This window comes from Hemicordylus capensis, chromosome 17, assembly GCF_027244095.1.
Source record: "Hemicordylus capensis ecotype Gifberg chromosome 17, rHemCap1.1.pri, whole genome shotgun sequence".
Taxonomy (NCBI): Eukaryota; Metazoa; Chordata; class Lepidosauria; order Squamata; family Cordylidae; genus Hemicordylus; species Hemicordylus capensis.
The window spans coordinates 9,675,636-9,694,812 of NC_069673.1; the positions used below are offsets into that span (position 1 = coordinate 9,675,636).

A 19,177-nucleotide genomic window follows, 5' to 3' on the forward strand; every position below is an offset into this window, starting at 1 on the left:
ATCTCCACCCCCTTCTAGAGGCAGGGCTATGCATGGGAGGCAACCCTTTAAGAGCCTCGTGGGAGAAGAGGCCTCCCAGTTCTTCTGTCCTGCTGCTCTAGAGCCTCTTCAGCTCTCTGTATTTTCTAAACTCTGGGCTCTCAGGCCATTACACTAAGGTAAATCAGAGTTACGGAACCACTCTGTGCAGTAACGCTATCCTGGACAAAGTTACAGTACAGTTTCAAATTAGAGTAACTTACTGTAAATTACGGTAAAGTAAATCAGAGGTGTAGCCAGACAGGCACACTTTGCTCTTTGACTAGCCATTTGGCTGTGGCTTTCTCAAGTCTTTAGATACTGGGAAGACAAATTCTGAATATATTTTGAGATGCTGCTTGGATCTCAAGCTCTGTGAAGTTGCTTCTCAGCAACTCTTTAATCATGCTGGAAACGCTGCCACTGTAGCATTATTTTGATGCCTTGACTTTCCCGAATGCAGGAAAGAGGGGCGAGGTCAAGTGGCCCCAGTCGGCTTGGCTGGATTTCACCCCTTTGTTTTCACTTGTGCAGGAGAAGCAGAGGGCCTCGCGACTCGGCTGCAGTCCTCGCGCCAGAGGATATCCGAGCTAGAGCATACGCTCTCCTCCCTCTCCACACAGCAGAAGCAGACAGAGAAAGTAAGGCGGTCCTATCTTTTATTTGCACTGCCCGTTTGCTGTACTTGCCACTTGCTTCCTTTTGCAAACCAGACCAGGCATTGTTTCCCCAAAGTAACTTCTTCATTGTTCCAGCAGGCCACTTTTTAAGTGCGTTGGTTTTGTGTTTAGCGTCAGGCATTTGGCACCTTGCTTTGTTAGCCGTGCCAAATTCCAAACTTGGCCTCGGCCAGGGAACCTTAAGGATATTCAGTCCAGGAGCCATTTAGGCATTGAGACACATCCAGCTCCGTTGCGTGCCTAATTGTAGGTATCCGGTTTAGGGGGTTACTCCACGCAGATGGAACCAAATGCTTGTATGGGAATTTGGTGTGGCTCACAGGCTCAGCTCTGCAGTCACCTGGGTTTGAGTTGTAGCTCAGGGGTGGAGTCTGGAGTGTCTCCTTTGCATGCAGAAAATCCCAGGTTCGATCCCGGGCAGCATCTCCAAGTAGGTCTGGGAGAGCCCTATTGGAAACTTTGGAGAGCTGCTGCCAGTTAATACAGACAGTATTGAGCTAGATGGACCAAAGGGACTGAACTGGGATAAAGCAGCTTCCTGTGTTTCACCTGCCTGAGTCCGACTTGAACCCCCAGACAGATCCGTCCTACGGTTTTGGTTGGAATCTCGCTGATAGTTCTGAAGGGAGGTGGCCTCATTTGCATGTTGCAACCCCAGAATAGTGGCCCAGAGGCAGAGCTGCAAATGGGGAACTCTTCAGTAGAAATCCATCAATCCATCTAGCTCAGTATTGTCTACACTGCCTGGTAGCAGCTCTCCAAGGTTTCAGGCAGGACTCTTTTCCCGCTCAACCTGGGGATGCTGCCAGGGACTGAACCTGGGACTCTCTGCATGCAGATGCTCTTCCACTGAGTTATGGCCCCATCCCCCAAGGGGAATATCTTAGTGTGCTTGCATGTAGTTACCCATCCAAATGCAAACCAGGTCAGACCCTGCTTAGCAAAGGAAGCAATTCATGCTTGCTTCCACAAGACCATCTCTCTTTCCCAGCTCTCTTCCCTTGCTTTGAAAATGCAATTGCAACAATTGTTTAAAGAGTGGAAATGGATAAGCAAAAATAATGTGAATCCATATATGTGGGGGTTTCAACTCTGATTTCTAAGACTGCAGAGCTAGATTGTAATGCCTGGATGACACTTACTATGTTGCATGTTGTTTATTCACTGGACATCTTGCCCAGTGTTAAGACTCTGGGTGACTAAAACAAGAACCCCTCAAAATGATACTAGTAAATAAACACTTGTTTCCAAGGCCATAAGACTGTGTGTAAGCTACCAGCTAAGGTCACCTTAAGTGGTGCAGCAGGGAAATGCTTGACTAAGAAGCAGAAGGTTACCAGTTTGAATTCTGCTGGTACTATATCAGGCAGCAGCGATCTAGGAAGATGCTGAAAGGCATCATCTCATACTACGTAGGAGGAGGCAACGATAAACCCCTCCTGTATTCTACCAAAAGAAAACCATAGGGCTCTGTGGGCGCCAGGAGTCGAAATTGACTTGAAGGCACACTTTACCTTTAAGCTACCAGCTACTAAATGTAACTGCTAAACACAGTTGAAGAGAGCCTGTGAAGCTAGAAATGTTATACAGTGCTTTGTGAAAGTTTTGAGGATCAGCCTTGGAGGGGCTTCCTTCAGTAGGGAGCTCAAACGGCCAAGGCTAGGCACCTTCATAGGTTTTGTGGAACAGAATGCGAGGAACCTGCTTCCTGCTAATCTCAGAGGACAAGAGAGACTGACCAGAGAGAAGCTGTAACAGGCATTCGAGGTCAAGCTCAGTGTCTTAAACTGTACCGAGAAATGAATGGGAAGCCAACTGACCTTCCACAAGACTGGTTGGACATTTTCTGTCTTCATAACAATCAGTGGGAGGGCTGCTGTTGCACGAGCTGAAGCTTGTAAAACGCTCTTGAAGTGTGACCCCATTTAAGGGACAGGCTTTTAAAACGCGAGTGTTGCAGTCAGAAAGCAATACATTGACCAGCTGTAAGGTGGCACCTGTCCAGGGTCCTGCGAATGGCGTGCCAACTCAGTGACAGCAGCCCCTGATATGTATTCAGGGTTGTCCTGATACAGCTAGTGCTGTTTGCCCTTGGAAGCCTTTTCCTGCATCCATGAAGACAAGATGGCGAAGGGGAATGGCCACTCTCGGAATGTGGAAATGAACATGCGAAAAAGCTGGCAGTTCTGGTATTGGCCGGCAGCATGGCTGCAGAGATTAGGCAGCCCCCCTCTGATTTGAATGTGTGTTTGTCGGCAGCATAATAAAGAGCTGGTGAAGGAACGGGATGGCCTGAAACTGGAGGTCTACAAGCAGAGGTGAGATGTGCTCCTATTGGAGCTGCATTGGTGTCGTGCAGTGGTTCTGCTTGCCCTAATTGGGGGTGAGGTGTGTGTGTGTGTGTGTGTGTGTGTGTGTGTGTGTGTGAGAGAGAGAGAGAGAGAGAGAGAGAGAGAGAGAGAGAGAGAGAGAATATACTGGTGAAACTTACTGGACTAGGTATAAAGAATATTGCACAGGCAAGGCCATATGCACTCGATGGGGTCTTTGCTTTATGGGGGAGGATAGAGTCCCTTTATCTTATAACACTTTTGTGTCGGGATATTCTGGTTGCTGTGGCCCCTTCATGACTCACCACAATTTCAAAAATGACCAATTTTATATAACTATTAAGAACATAGAAACTCTGCCCTTCTTTGTATTTGGTCATCTAAAAGGGAGAAGGGATGAAAAAGCATAGAGAGAGAGAGAGAGAGAGTGCGTGAGCGCGCTAGCAGTGGGACATTGCCTTCTGGAATTAAAGGGGAGTCCCAGATCTGCGAAGGCGAGTGTATGTGACAGAACCCACAAACCGGCTCTTATCCATACTGACTGTTCTAGTAAAAGCAACGGTGTATGTGTTTGTATTCTAGTAAAAGTAGTGAAGAACTGAAGCAGCAGAACTCGGAGCTGTCAGAGAAGCTCCACAGCCTGATCTCTGAAAACTCAGCGATGAAACTGGATGTGCAGGATCTACACAAGAAACTGGAAATGGCAGAGCTGATGATTCAGCAGGTGATTGTAACAGATGCTGCCCCTCAGACCACACAGCCTTGCTGTCACGGTGGAAGGGAGAGTGTGTTCAAGGTCCACCACATCTCCAACCATTTGTGTGCAATATTCCCCAAAGTGGGAGGCGGGCAGTTTTTGGTGACGAGGGAAGTCTTGGCCAACTTTTCCATAGGAGTCTTGACACCCTCAGGTGGTGTCTCGGGATTTGAGAAAGGAGGAGCTGGCTTGGTGAGAAATCACTCGTATTACAAACATATGTTTGTAATTCGTTTTTAATTTAGAATGAAATTTTTAATGTTGCCTTGTTTGCATGTTTCTGTGCACTGCCCAGAGTCTTCGGAGTGGGTGGTATATTAAATGTTTCTAATAAATATGTAGTCCTACATTTTGAACAGAGTCCAGTGTACTCTGCACCCCAAACCTCTGAATACTTCACTAGCCAAATGCAGGATATTCATTTTATGAAATATTGCTTACAGGGTCCCTGAATCAAAAAGGCTTGTAGTTGTTGGGCAGCAGGTCCTGCAGTGGTGAGGGAGAGAACGGAGGGTGGGCTTGGCGATTAAGCTTTAATCTCCAAGTATGGAGGGAATGGAGAAGAGCCATCAGTGAAAGCCCTTGAAGTTGCAGGCCACAAACCTGAGAGCCTGTGTGGTGTAATGAGTAGAGTGCTGGACTAGGACCAGGGAGACCTGAGTAGGGAAGTGCACGGAACCGGTTCGGAGGCCCTTTATGGGCCTCCGAACCGGTTCGAATGACTGGCGGTTCCACCGGTTCGAAGGCGGTGGGGGCATACCTTTAAGGTTGGGGGGAGGGTGCCCTTACCCCTCCTACTGTGTTTCCCTTGCCGACACTCTATCTAAAAAGTCTCCGTCAGGGCGACAGTGTACCTCCCTGCCGCCCCGGTGTCGTCCTTGGCTGGAAGTAAAAGGAAGTATCCGGCCTGTGTGCACGCTGGGCATGTGCATGTCACACCCCTGCCCGACGTGTGAGCAGTATGCGCATGCACGTGTCCGGCGTGCACACACGCAACCGGTATTTCCCTTTACTTCCAGCCGAGGAGGACACCGGGGCAGCAGGGAGGTATGCTGCCACCCCGACGGAGACTTTTTACATGGCGTGCTGGTGGGGGAAACGTGGCAGGAGGAGTAAGGGCGCCCTCCCTTGCCCTTAAAGGTAGCCCCCCCCCGGCCTTCAAACCACCCCCTGCTGGTTCCGTGCAGATCTCCAGACCCAAGTTCAAATCCCTGTTCAGCTGTGGAACACGGTGAGTGGCCAGTCACTTAACCTCTCACCCAAACCCTACCTGACAGGGTTGTGAGGATAAACATAAGCCTGTATGCCGCCATGGGCTTCTTGGAGGAAGAGCCCTTTATGAATGCAGTAAATACGTGAATATTTAACTGCTGTCCAATTCCATAACCATGAGTACTAGAAACCTGAGGAAAAGGTGACTGGAAGCTAACAGCTCAATTTCTGTACTCGATTGTTCTTAGATCTCATATTGACGTTTGCAGTACTATACTAATGGATGCTTGTCCAGCCATGGAAATCCTCTTGTGGGGACGCTGGGGGAGGAGAGACGCGAAGGAAGAATAGAATGCAAAGCATGAAGGAATCCCCGTGTTGGCCCTAACCCTCTCCTTTGCTTCTCCCCCCGCCAGTTTGCGAGCCAGCCAGGGATCCCGGATGCCACTCAGCAGCTGCAGACGGCACTGGAAGAGCGGGCTAACTTGGAAGCCCAACTCGCCCAGGTAGGAGTCCGCCGGTGACCTTGAAAGAGCCCACCCCTGCGACCCATGGCAGCAGGCCTGGGGGTCTAGCCCCCCCCCCCCAGCCATCCCTCTCAGTTCCATTCCCAGGCGTGGGGGCTCCCTCCATTGGACTGACGCTTTGTCTCTGTCTTCTTCCAACGCGCCGAGCAGCTGTCAGAATCGATCCAGCAACTCCAGGCCGAGCGGGACCAGTATGTCCACAAGCTGAAGGAGGAAGGAGGGGTCTGGCAGCAGCGGGTACAGCTGCTCTCCGGGCAGGTAGGGAGAGTCGCTCTTTCTGGGGCGGAGGGCAGCTCCCGTCGGTGTCCTGATGCTTACAAGGCCCTGGAGGTGTGGCCTTGCCCTGCGAGACCGGGGTAGCCCCACAGCTGGCTCTCCCTCTTTTCCTGGGGCACAGGTCCATGCCTTGGCGGAAGAAAAAGACCTGAACGTGACGCGCATTCAGGAGCTGGAAGCCAACCTGTCCGAGTTGCTCAGCAGCCAGTCGGGTAAGGCGGAGTGTTGGGATTGCAGGGCAGACGAGGTCAGGGCCGTTCCCCGTGCCACGCCGTCGTCCCATCCCGCGGCTCCACTCTCATCTCCACACTAGCTCACCTGTTGGGCCCTTTCGGTGCCCTCCCTGCACTTCCTTGACTGTGGTTTCCCCCGCCCCCCGTTTGGGTGTCACGAGTAGCTGTGGCTTCCTGTGATGTGTCCGATCAGTGGCAAAACCAGGTTTGCTCGGGCCCCATGCGAGGGATGGTCCTCTGCCCCAGGCAGTTCCCCCATCTTGTCTGCGAAGTTGTCCTTGAACCGCCGCAGAACCCAAACAGGTGGAACACCAGCAGGCCTGCTTGTGTTGAAACCAGGTCTAGGGGACGGGCCCTTGGCTCCGTCATTGAGCAGCAGAAGATCCCCCACTCAGTCTCCGGCAGCATGGGAAGCAGAGATCCAGTGCAAGGGGGGCATTCTCCCTCCCAAGTGCTGTTCACTTGCAGATCCGGAGCTGTGCCTGGGGAGAGAGACTGTGGAAAGGGGCACTGCGAGGTGGCCGCTCTCCCCTGGGGACTCCTCTTGCTCTCTGAATCAGCTCCTCCCCTCCCGTGGTCCGGGGTTTCGGCACCATCCTGTGGCTGCTCGCTCTGGCTCGGCCTGCACTTCCTGCCTCCCTCCCAACTGCCCACGACTCCCTCTTCTTCCATCAGGCTCTGTCCTCTCCCCTGCAGTGTTCCCTCTAACAGGGATCCCCAGATGTTGTTGACTACAACTCCCAGCATCCCCAGCTGCAGTGGCCTTTGGCTGGGGATTCTGGGAGTTGGGACTCCCTGTTAGAGGGAACACTATCGCCCGCCCACCCCACCCCGCTGTCCCAATGGGCTTGTGAGCTGCCGGGGCGGAGAGTGTTTGTTGTTTCTGCATCCGGCATCTTAGGAGGATGTGCAGCACCAAGCATCTTCTTGAAGCTTTGCTCAGCGGGGTTGAAGAGGGCTTAAGTGGCTTGGGAGTCTTCAGCCAAGGGCAGCCCCATAAAACAGGAGAGGTCAGAGATGTCAAGGCTCCCGTCGCAGGAAACCTGGCACTCTGGAGCCACTTCCTGCTGCCTGCAGGAGACTTGGCTCTTTGGGCTGGGAGGAATCGGCCTGAAGCCTTGAGCCCCTCCTGGCCTTGGCCTGCCGCTGACCCCCCTTCTCTTTGCCTTGACTCGGCAGCCGCCAAGCTCCAGGCGAGCGAGCCTGCCCCCGCGGCGGGGCCCTCGGACGCGGAGCTGGGCCTGCGCGAAGAGCTCCGCCGGCTGCAGCAGGCGAAGGAGGAGCTTCGCGGGCAGTGCCAGGCCCAAGTGCGGGACAACGAACAGCTGAGCCGCCTCAACCAGGAGCAGGAGGAGCGGCTGCTGGAGCTGGAGAAGGCGCTGCAGCGCTACTCGGAGGAGGCCGTGGACAGGCAGCAGATCCTGGAGAACATGCAGAGCGACAAGGCCACCATCAGCCGGGCCGTGACCCAGAACCGGGAGCTCAAGGAGCAGCTGGCGGAGCTGCAGAACGGGTTTGTCAAGCTGGTGCGTCCCCTCCGTGCGATGGTGCGCCTCCCTCTGTCTGGGGCCTGAAATGGCATCCCTCCATGGATGCTGGGGACACCGGAGCTCTCAAGGAGGGGTCCGTGGGAAGCTGTGGGTACCAACGGCAGAGTTTCTCTCAGCCTTGAGGGGTCTGGGTGCTCACCTTGGGCAGTCTGGTTTTGCGTCTGGCCTCACCCTGGCGCTCGGCATATTGCCTGTTTTCACACTCCGAAATCCCATATAAAAGCACATTTCTAGTCCTGGCGGCCTTGCTCAGAAACCTGAAGGAGCAGAAGGAAGCAGACCGTTGACATGGATTGAGTGAAAGAACCTTTTGCTCCTGGATTGCGCTGCTGTTCCAAGCATCTCTTGGGTGCTTCTCCCTGTGTATCTTCCTGAAGGCTTACTCTCCCTTCTGTTTCTTTCAGTGGCCTTTTCTATTTTTGTTTTAAAACCTAGGCTGCAATATCTTGCAATGTAGTATACACTATATAAAGTGGTTGCTTCCACCCAAGTGCCCTGGGGCTTCCTGCGCAGGACTCCTTTTCATGTAGGAAATGCACTCACAAGCAGGTGCCTGGCCTTCACGGACTCAGTAGGGCAAGAGAAGAGTTTAAAAACCAGCTGAGAGTCTGTTTAAAGGCCCAGGAAACAGGTTTGGGTTTGCTGCTTGAAAATGTTTATATCCTGTTTTCCCTCCAAGGAGCCCAGGACAGTGTACAGGGTTATGTTTCTCCTTGCAACAACCCTGTGAGGTAGGTTAGGCTGAGAGAGAGAAGGGACTGGCCCAGAGTCACCCAGTGACTGAATGGGGATTTGAACTAATGTCTCTCTGGTCCTTGTCCAAAACACTGACCACTCTACCGTGCTGTTTCCATCGACCAGGTGAGAGTGATGTCCCACTCCCTGGCATTTTGTCTCTTGTATAGACCTTCTCCCTCCTTTACCCCCCCCCCCCGCCACCACAACATTAGGCTGCTCTAGCTCAGGACTGCACAATTTCAGCCCTCCAGCTGTTTTGGACTACAACTCCCATCAACCCCCACCACAGTGGTTAACGGATGATGTGAGTTGACCGACTCCAACAGTGCCTGGAGGGCCGAAGCTGTGTGCAGCCCTGCTCTAACCTTGGGCAGGTGTCTGCATTGTCCTTTGGCTGCAGAAATGTGCCTTCTTGCAAGTAACCACTGCTAAACTGACCAGGCAGGGTTGATTCTTGCTTCGCTTGACCACCTCCTCCCTGCCGATTCCTTTGCAGACCAACGAGAACATGGAGGTGACGAGTGCCTTGCAGTCGGAGCAGCATGTGAAGAAGGAGCTGGCCAAGAAGATTGGGCAGCTGCAAGAGAATCTAGGCGAACTCAAGGAGACGGTAAACCCCTGCTTGTGGACAGTTCTGAGTGAAGGGAGCCAGCAGGACCCAGGCACTGAGAATCCATCCCCCCTGCTGGGAGGCTGGCCGTCTTCTCCCTGCATGTTTCTTGCTCGGGTTACGGTCTGCCTTCTGGCTGGAATGAAGCAGGGCGAGGAGAAGGCTTCTTGGCTGGTCCTCTGATCCCTCTAGCTCAGCTGGTGGAGGTGTGAACTGCCGTTGAGCTTGGTTGAGAACTTGAGTTCTCGGGGTCCAGCCGGTATCGTCCAGAGCCCTGTGACTGCCAACCTTGTACATTCCAAATTGTGTGATTGCAGAACTTTTCTCTTGCCATCCCTCCTAGTTCCTCAGTAGTGTGTATGTGTATGCCTAAGCTTCACCAGGGGAAAAACAGCTAGCAAAAAGATGTGGAGGAGAGAGCTGTGCCTTCCTTACAGAAATAATATAGAGAGTGGGTCTGTTATTTATTATACACTGATTGATTGATTGATTGATAAGTTGGTGTCAACTCATAGTGACCACATAGAAAGATTCTCTCCAGGGCGATCTAACTTGGCCTTGAAGGTCTCTCAGTGGTGCGTTTGTTGCTGTTGTCATCGAGTCCATCCACCTTGCTGCTGAGTGTCCTCTTCTTCTCTTTCCTTCAACGTTTCCCAGCTTTATCGACTTCTCAAAGGAGCTGGATCTTTGCATAATGTGTCCGAAATAGGATAGTTTGAGCCTGGTCATTTGTGCCTCGAGTGAGAATTCTGGATTGATTTGTTCTATGATCCATTGGTTTGTTTTCCTGGCTGTCCATGGTCTCCTCAAAAGTCTTCTCCAGCACCTATATACTTTAGTGTAGATCTAATTTATAGATTCCAGGCTCAGAGGCAGGATGCCTCTGAATACCAGTTGCAGGGAAGCCATGGTGAAAGAGGGGGCCTGCCTTCATCTCCTGCCTGTGGGCTTCCCAGAGGCATCTGGTGGGCCACTGTGGGAAACAGGATGCTGGGCTAGAGAGGCTTTGGGCCTGATCCAGCAGGGCTGTTCTTATGCTCACTTCAAAATAATTAGAAAGAGTTCTAAACTAGCTGTCCTTTCTGGTGGAAGAGAGGCTGTGGGGGCAGCTTTGTCCTGGTGATTATGTCCAGGGACAGAATCGCTTGAGCTGATAGTAGGCAGCTCTTAGGAAGCTGTCCTGTGGATCGTATTTTAGACCACCTCCTTCTGTCCCTGCTTCTGGGAAGGTAATTGAATCATCAGGTTGTCTCAGTAGTGGTAAACATTCACTCCTTGGAATGAGAGAGAGAGAGAAGCTGCCGGTGGCAGCACCCTCTTTGCCCAGGCAGATTGCAGCCACCCTCTCCCACCCCTTTGTGAAATGCTTTAAAGCTCCTCCCAGCCATATTCTTGCTTAGGTTGCATTCCACTCATCCCTAGTTGTGCTTTCTTCAGTAAGATCTGCACGCAGACATCTGGGAGGGCAGAGGGAGCTTCGGTCCTGTCCACCTCCAGACTCCGCATCGGGTAACCATCTGCTCTTGCCCCGTCCAAGGTGGCGCAGAAAACGCAGGAGGCCCAGGCCCTCCAGGAGCAGCGCGACCAGTACTACGGCCACCTCCAGCAGTACACAGCCGCCTACCAGCAGCTCGCCAGCGAGAAGGAGGAGCTGCACAAGCAGTACCTCCTCCAGATGCAGCTCATGGACCGCCTGCAGCATGAGGAGGTCCAGGGCAAGGTGGCCGCCGAGGTGCACTTCAAGGAGCTGCAGCAAGCCAAGGTGAGGGCCGCCAAGCCGGGCTGGGCAGCTCCACCCTGGGGAGACATCTCCAAGGTCCCGGGGGTCTTTCCCAGGCCTCCCTGGAGATGATAGAGGCCCCTTGCTATGTGGATGCTGGGCACGTTTGCGCTTTCCAGTTCTGTGCCAGTCTGCTGCTGATGTGAGGACGTTTGTGTGGTGACTTTTTAGTTGGCTTCCTTAAGGCTTAGGATGTCAGTTGGAATGATGTGCTCCTTCTCTCTTGAAGGAAAGCCTGGACAGCGTTGCCAAAGAAAACCGAGAGCTGCAGGCCCACGTCAGCCAACTCATGGCCGAACTGGATGCGAAGATGTTGTTGCCCAGGGCGGAAGGTGAGCTTGCTCTCCCTTGGCAGGGGGCCACAGAAGGGCTGACTTCTGACTCCTCGGTGCATCTCTCTTTGCTCGCAGGAGATGGTGTGGAAACGGAAGAGATGGTTGAGGACACGAGGACTCCTTCGCCCATGATCCCAGAGGACTTTGAAAGTCGAGAGGAAATGGTGAGTGCCCAGCTGCTGTCCGGGCAGGCTTGAGCACGTGTAACTCCGCTAGGCGGCAGGCGGGGGGTGTAACGTGGATGCTCGGAGATGCAGCCGCCTTGAAGTTCTGTTGGGAGACTTGTATCATGGATTTCCACAACCTTCCTAGCAACGTGATCCATTTCTGGACTTTCCTAACAGTTGGAACACTTCCTTTTTGAACTCCTAGCAGTCATTACCCTCTTCATAGTGGGAAAGACCAACAGATTCTCTTACCCCGCCCAATATCCTATGCAGCAGAACTGCATTTACAAACACCTTCCCATCTGTTTAAAGCGATGTCCCGCTTGTAGCCCTCTCTCCTTCCAAAGGAGCCCAGAGCTGGCCACAGGAGTATCCAGTCAGACTCCCATTGAGGTACTGGCCACGCTCTGGCGTGCTTCATTGGGATTGCCTTGGGCCCTTGAACCATTTCGCTCCTACGAGGCGTTGCAATGGGTATGGGGCTCTCTGCTGGGCAGGTCTTAGAACAGGAGAGGCTGTATGTGCTGAGATGAATATGAATGCAGCCATTGAAGAATTGGGGCACATCCAGGAGGTCTGAGGACGGAGGTGCTACTTCAATCCTTCCAATCCTCACAGTTCAGATGTTTAGGGAAACTTCAGTCTATGTTGGACAACCTGACCAACAAGAACCAGTGTAGTCTCTGCAGTCTACATAGCCAGCTCCCCGTGGTGAGCAAAAGGGAGTCCCAGATAATGTGTCCCTGCCTTCTCCCAGGATGCATCCTGCACACTGTATGTTACAATCTGTTCCCTGTAACGGATCCCCAGATGTTGTGGACTACAACTCCCATAATCCCCAGTTGCAGTGACCTTTGGCTGGCAATTATGGGAGTTGTAGTCCACAGCATCCGGGGATCCCTCTTGCAGGGAATACTGGTTACGATGCCAGTTTGGGGATGTGGGAAGCAGCTGCCTGCAACCTTTGAAAGAGTATTCCTGACGCTTCAGAATTAGCCAGCCTTGTGAAAGCGGCTGTTCACACTGTAGATTGACTGTTCCTCATTGCTTGGCTTCCTGGTTTTTTGTGAAAAGACCCCTTGGCAGCAAGGAAGGGCCAGGATTGTATCCCCCCCCCCCCCAAAGCCAATGGTTTAGGGGCACCGGTTTAATCAAGCAGATTCCGCATTTAACCTTTTGGCTCCAGGGCTGTTGATAATGAGGATACTCTCCTGCTCTCCTTCTGCTCTCCTTCCTTTCTCCCTCCTGTCCTGCTGCGACATGCCAGCCTGAATTGTGGCTGTTCTGATTTCTCTGTATAAAATGACTGCCCGTTTTTCATAGAGGCCCCAGGAGATGTTCTTGACCTAAAACCACCACCCCCCTTGGTGCTAAAGCACAGTATCCGCAATTGCCTCTCAGGTGGCTTTCTTGACCTCTGCCGTGTCCCAAGCGGAGACGGGGCGCGAGGAGATGAGGCAGCAGCTGGCGGAGCAGCGGCGGCAATGCAGAGCCCTCCTGCAGCAGGTCGCCACGCTGAGGCAAGAGCAGCAGCTGCACGTTGCGTCCAGAGGAGGTGAGCCCACTCGGCTTGCAGATGCGCACCCTGAAGCCCACGTGTGTGGATGCTGCGCAGGCGTGGCTGGCCGGGAGGGACTCTGCAGATTGGGTCCAGGTTGGGTCTCATCCTCTCTTGCCTGGCCTTTTCCAGATCTGGCCGCAGATTCTGTTCCAAGGGAGGTGCACGAAGCCTTAAAAAGTGCCATGGAGAAGCTGCAGGTGAGTGAGGGTTAGCACTGGAGTACAAGCCCCACAGTCGGAGGGCTAGCTTGTGGCACAGACCTTTGTCTGGGTGAAGGCCACTTGTGTTGAAGGACGGTAGAGGCCCCTTTCCTCTTGTGTTTGGGCTGTCAGATTGCATAGTGTTGGGCAGAGGTGGTGGAGAAACCTTCTGTGTGTGTTGGGCCACCTTATGGCCTTCATCCCGTAAGGCCGTAACCCTGCCATTCTTCTGATCTCCTGAGTGGTGGCTGTCCTCGTTTGCGTTATCCCCCAAGATTGCTATAAGTAGCACTGGAGCCACTCTTTGGCCTGCCCAGCCTCTCTCCCCGGCTTCGCACCTTGGCATTGTCCTGATTGGAGGATGGCATCCGGGTTGCTGCTCTCTAAATCATAGAATGGTTACAGTAGAATTAAGCAAAGCGGAAACTGGACCTGCTGGCAGTTAAAGAACTGCACTTCAGTGCGATTGACGTGCTCCGTTGTGTTTTGAGAGGCTAAAAGTGCTTTTACAGGGAATCACGATAAGCATCTCTGGAGTGAGAGAGGAGAGCTGGTCTTGTGGTAGCAAGCATGACTTGTCCCCATAGCTAAGCAAGGTCCACCCTGGGGTTGCATCTGAATGGGAGACTAGAAGTGTGAGGACTGTAAGTTGTTCCCCTCAGGGATGGAGCCACTCTGGGAAGAGCAGAAGGTCCCAAGTCCCCTCCCTGGCAGCATCTCCAACATGGGGCTGAGAGAGACTCCTGCCTGCAACCTTGGAGAAGCCGCTGCCAGTCTGTGAAGACAATACTGAGCTAGATGGACCAAGGGTCTGGCTCAGTAGATGGCAGCTTCCTATATTTCTATGAGTGTTCTTGTACTTGCCTTGGGAAGCTGCAGAAGGCTTTCCCTCCTGCCCAACAGAGATATCTGCCTTAGACGGAGATGATCCCTGCTGTTTCTTTCTCCCAGGAATTTCTTTCTTTGGAAAGAAAAGGGAAGAGATGGTGGTGTAGAGCTTCCTTCCTGCCCAGCAGCTCATAACTGTCCTCTGTGCTGCTGCTTTGCCCGGGCAGCACTGTTGGCTGTGGAGGGAAGGCTCCCGCAGTGCTTCTCTTGCTTCTCTGTCTGTGATGGCTCCAATGGTGGCTGTACGTTGTGCCTTTCAGTCCCGGTTCACGGACCTGATGCATGAAAAGGCAGAGCTGAAGGAACGGGTGGAAGAGCTCGAGCACCGCTGCATACAGTTGTCGGGAGAAACGGACACCATCGGTGAGATGAGCTCCCTGCGCTCTCCACTGTCCCACTGTTGGTTTGCGGGGAAGAGGGCCCTGCGAACACTGCCCATCGTGGGACAGATGAGGAAGTATTGTGTCTCTAGCACAGTGCATAAGTGCCCTGAGGATTTCTGCTTCTTTTTTCGTTTTTTACAAATGCTCTTTTTTTAGTCCGTATGGATACAAAAAAGCAAACAGCCCATCTTCGAGGGAAGTGACAGCTTCCAGCAGTCAAGAAGTAGAATGACTGCCCAGCTCATGATCCACAATCTCCTCTTTTTTGCCACCACAGTGTTTCGACATGGGAGGAAGGAGTGAGCGGGGGGGGGGGATTGTAACTACCCATCCCTTTTTCTCTCTCCCTTTTGCTAATCTCTATCCATTTCCCTCTGGAACAAAACAGAGAGGGAAAGTTTCTCCAAGTGGAATTCTAGAGCTGCTGGTTACATATGGCATTTCCTGCATAGAAGGGAATATTGGTCAAGGCAGAACTTGTACGTTAGGCCACTGGTGGGAAACTGCACTTCTTACCTGTTGCAGCCTGTGGATTTTACTACAAACCGGAACTATTCCAGCCATAGCTAGAGGGTGTGTGTTTTAAGTTGGCAGGCGAGTAAGTTTGTGGTTATAGGAATAAATGTCCACTTTTGAGGGTAAACATATCTGATGTAGCGTTCAGCACCATCCTTCTGAGGTGTGTCCAGCCTCATGCAGCTTCACGCAGCAGAGAGGAGAGCTGGTCTTGCAATAGCAAGCATGACTTGTCCCCTTAGCTAAGCAGGGTTTGCCCTGGTTGCATATGAAAGGGAGACTAGAAGTGTGAGCACTGGAAGATATTCCCCTCGGGGGATGGAGCCGCTCTGGGAAGAGCATCTAGGTGCCAAGTTCCCTCCCTGGCAGCATCTCCAAGGTAGGGCTGAGAGAGATTCCTGCCTGCAACCTTGGAGAAGCTGCTGCCAGTCTGTGAAGACAATACTGAGCGAGATAGACCAATGGTCTGACTCAGTATATGGCAGCTTCCTATGTTCCCTGTGTTCCAGGTGAGTACATTGCCTTGTACCAGAGTCAAAGGGCTATTCTGAAACAACGCCACCGTGAGAAAGAGGAGTACATCAGTCGACTGGCCCAAGACAAGGAGGAGATGAAGGTGAGCAGGGGAGCATCTTTCTCCCACACTTGCAGCAGTGTTTTTTCTGACTCAGTAGCTTAAGGAGAAATGTGAACAGAATGGGGTGCTCTGTGTCGATGATTTCACCCTGTCGGAGCAAGGCGCTCCTCCAAATATGCGTTCAGTTTTTTTAAATTTTAAAAATTAATTAGAAATTAATTAGAACCATGGGTTAACCAGGTCCAGGGAACCATTCAGTTTCTGCTCCCCCATATGCCTCATGGGCTGTGGGATGTTTCTGATTCTGCCCTCCGATGCATTGATAGAGATGAGAACAGCACGACTGTGGTGTGTATCGTTAATATAGGATGTGGGGTGAGCAGATTGGAGTGGCCCATTAAAACTGCCATTCCAGCATTCTGCTAGCACAAGGTAGTATAGTAGATGCCATTGATAGAAAACGGGAGGCAAAGTGAAGAGAGGGGAAAGGTTTGATAAATAAGGGGGTGACTCATATAGAAGGTGAACAGGCAGCGGAGAAAGTGAGGCAGTGATGATCCAGGGCAGGCTTAAGGAAACTGATTTTGAGAGAGATTTCCCTGGAAGGAAAGGTGATGAATCATCTATAAGGAGCCGCAAAGAAGACAGCAGTCTGGTTCACACAACTATTTGAATCTCGGTTTAATGGGGGTTCCTGACATTAGGTTGTGTGAGCCCATGCCAAGGTGGTTTATGGCCCGAGATGAGTCTGAGACTTGCACCTTGGCGTGGGTTCACACAGTCGCGCAAATGTCAGTAACCCACATCAAACCCAGGTGCAAACTATTCTGTGAACCCAACCAGTGTGTGGCTGGTGGTTGGTATTGGAAGGGATTGGCAAAAGGGGTGAGTTTCAGAGTAGCAGAAGATATTTAAAGAGCAGAGATAGTAGGCAGGCAGAGAAATGGAGGTGCCTTAAATATGAGGATGTGGAGCTTGAACTTCTTGCACAATGCTACAGGGAACCAGTTCAGAGGGGCAGGAAGAGGGGGAGGCATTCATTATCATGGAGAAGTGTGTGTTCTGTTTGTGGGTCAGCTGGGCCTGGGTGCTCCTCTTTCTCCCTACTTTGCTGCAGATGAAATTACTGGAGCTCCAAGAGTTGGTGATGCGCCTGGTTGGAGAGCGAAACGAATGGTACACCAAGTACATGACAGCCACTCAGAGCTCGGAGCCACAGCCCAGCCTGGGGAGTGAGGCCGCTGCCACGGCAGAGAAGCGCCTTGAGCTGAACGCAGCTGATGGCGAAGGTGAGCAGCAGCGGCTGGGCCTTAAGCAGGGGTGGGGTATCTTACGAAAGGGGCCGTTCCAGAGCTTGGCATTGCAAAATGGCTGCTGTGTGCCTGCAGTGAGTCCAGAGTCGGGTTTCAGCACCTTGGCTAGCTTCTAGAACTTCAGAATAGAGGGACATGTTCTAAAATGTGTGCTGAGTGCCTTCCCTTCCCTGCGGAGTAACAATAAGCCACGTGCACACATTTAGGCTGCCTAGGTCAGCTTGTGCACAGGCAGACGTCATCCCCACCATTTTACTCCCTGGAACTCAGGCCATGTCCGCCTTTCTGCCTTCCAGGACTGCGGGAAGTGAGTTTGTCGGATGAGCTGGAACAGGAATCCACGATGCCTCCGCCCCATGCGGACGGCAGAGCCCCCGCGCCTGCCGCTCAGGACCCCACGGCGAAGCAGATCATGCAGCTTCTACGTGAAATTCAAAACCCACGGGAGAGGCTGGGCTCCCTCTTGGAAAACCCCTGCATTCCCTTCTTCTACCGGGCGGACGAGAATGACGAAGTCAAGATCATGGTGGTTTAACCAACTTCCCGAACCTGGCACCAAACCTGCAAGGACACCGTGGGCCCTGTGTGTTCTGTCCCGCAAGCTGGGCAGAACTGGAGTGCCGGGCGGCGTGTGCTAGTCCTTCCCATGGCTGTTCCTGAGCAGATCCCATGGGGCCCTGGTTTCTGGGTTTCAAGGAGGAGGCTTGGTTCTCCTGGTTTCTGCTTCTAGAAGCTGGTGACTTTCCTCCACCTGTTACAGTAGCCGTTGGCCCATCGTCTTCCCACTGATTTATTCTGGGCTAGGAGTGTGGGCTCCGATTGGCCGCCCCTCTGCTTTACTGCACAGCCAGCCTCTATCGGCTGCCTTCATGTAGCCCTCCCTAAAGCACAGGCTGGCGGGCTGGTTGCCTCTCTAGGCAGGCTCTGCCTCTCTTTGCTTCGAGGGGCCGCTTCATGGGCTGTCTTTCCAGTTCCCCAGCTCAGGTGGGCTTCTTGGCTGCCTTGGTGCAGGTGATGCGAGGGTGGGATGGAAAACACACCTGCACTTTGAAGAGCGATGTACTGTGCTGTCTCTGCATTGGAGGATTTTATTTATTTTTAAAGATGGGGCAACATAAAAGAAAAAAAAGCGAATCACTGAACAAGCAAACGTTTTTGTGTTGATTTCTGCGATTTCTGCTCCCCATAACTGGGTCTCCTTTCTTTCTGCTTGGGCGGTGGCTTTCCTGGTTTTTTTGGAATGAGTTTTCTCCCCTGTACTCGGGTTTTACAGGGCAAAGCAGATGATTTCTATGAAGGAGCACAAAGAGAGGTGTCATGTGACAGTTGCCAGTGAGAGTGGGGTGTGTGTGTGTGTGAGCACCGGAGGGAGGGGACAACTCTGAGAGTGGTCTGTGTGTTCGGAGGCCAGCTATGGGAGAGCTGTGCATGATTGCATTTGCACATGGGCAGCCATTGTTGGCTGGCGATGTGATTTCCTGTAAACCAGTTCTACCTGGAGGGAGATGGTACTAGCGAGGTGGACAGTTGTGCTGATTTGCACTTCCCTCGACAGGGTTCTGCCAATTGCTGATGTCACTGCTGCTTCCATTGGAGTCAGAACCTTTACTTCCGGTAGCCCGGCTAGAAATGATCCATCCAAAGCTTTCAAAACAGTACGACTCATCCCTGCCCAGTTTTTCCACTTGTGCAAAATGTGGACTAAATCACTGACTCTTCCCGATTTTAGGTAGTTGTCTCTCTGGGAATCCCCCGCAGGGCAACAGAGGAGGCATCAAAGAGAGTGGTACCGCCACGGTTTTGACTGTCAGTGTTATTCCCTCAGTGCATTGCATTGGGGGTCCTAGCAAAGCAGCCCCACCTGCTCCTGTTTGCACGAGTTAAATGTGTACATTAGTGTATCTGTGTAATATTTTTGTATATATCTTGAATAATGAGAAGAAAATGCTTTGGCAGCATTTCGGGCTGCTGGAAGGCTACTCATAACCTTGTATTATATTAAGAAAAAATGATCTAACTTCAAGTTGGGTGGGGCAGGGATGTGATTTAATATAGAACACTATTAAATATTTATTGGGTGTCTGGTTTCCAGGAATGTGAAAGGGGAAGAGAGAGAGGAAAAAAACCCTTGTTAGAGAAATCTTGCATTCTGTTACAGAAATAATTTAATCCTGTTATAAATTTGTTCTTTCTGAATAAACCTGTTCCACCTAGCACACCCTACATGTTACTCCTCTTGTGTACTGGGAGAAAGGGCTCACAACTGTGAGCTTGTGAACAGATGTGGTTGGCTTGTATACATCGTGGTACTGGGCTTCCTTTCTTCATTTCCTTGGTACAAGACTTCATTTCTCTTCTGTAAGAAAAGACTTCACCACTACATTGTGCTCCTTCCCTGGTGATCATGGGAGCAGGCAAAGTCCTATTAGAGCCATTGTCTTAGCAAGGGCACCCATTTTGGTTCACCTCCGTCAGTACTTTCCCCAGCAGTAGAACCCCACAGCATGAAATAACTTTCTACGGTCC

The 19,177-nt window shown here is 52.1% G+C and overlaps 1 protein-coding gene across 6 annotated transcripts in view; it reads left to right on the plus strand.

Moving 5' to 3' along the window:
- GOLGA2 (golgin A2) overlaps positions 1 to 18,869 on the plus strand; it is a 40,564-nt gene extending 21,695 nt beyond the window's left edge. For all 6 annotated transcript variants that reach the window (XM_053282395.1, XM_053282396.1, XM_053282399.1 and 3 more), the window contains 17 exons: positions 553 to 659; positions 2,958 to 3,016; positions 3,611 to 3,752; positions 5,414 to 5,503; positions 5,675 to 5,782; positions 5,922 to 6,012; positions 7,213 to 7,559; positions 8,818 to 8,931; positions 10,469 to 10,693; positions 10,941 to 11,043; positions 11,122 to 11,210; positions 12,615 to 12,768; positions 12,904 to 12,971; positions 14,123 to 14,225; positions 15,271 to 15,377; positions 16,456 to 16,627; positions 16,948 to 18,869. In XM_053282395.1, coding sequence (XP_053138370.1) covers positions 553 to 659; positions 2,958 to 3,016; positions 3,611 to 3,752; positions 5,414 to 5,503; positions 5,675 to 5,782; positions 5,922 to 6,012; positions 7,213 to 7,559; positions 8,818 to 8,931; positions 10,469 to 10,693; positions 10,941 to 11,043; positions 11,122 to 11,210; positions 12,615 to 12,768; positions 12,904 to 12,971; positions 14,123 to 14,225; positions 15,271 to 15,377; positions 16,456 to 16,627; positions 16,948 to 17,186 — 2,318 coding nt within the window. In that variant the 3' untranslated portion in view covers positions 17,187 to 18,869. The remainder of the gene's footprint in view (positions 1 to 552; positions 660 to 2,957; positions 3,017 to 3,610; positions 3,753 to 5,413; positions 5,504 to 5,674; positions 5,783 to 5,921; positions 6,013 to 7,212; positions 7,560 to 8,817; positions 8,932 to 10,468; positions 10,694 to 10,940; positions 11,044 to 11,121; positions 11,211 to 12,614; positions 12,769 to 12,903; positions 12,972 to 14,122; positions 14,226 to 15,270; positions 15,378 to 16,455; positions 16,628 to 16,947) is intronic.
- The last annotated feature ends 308 nt before the right edge of the window (positions 18,870 to 19,177 follow it).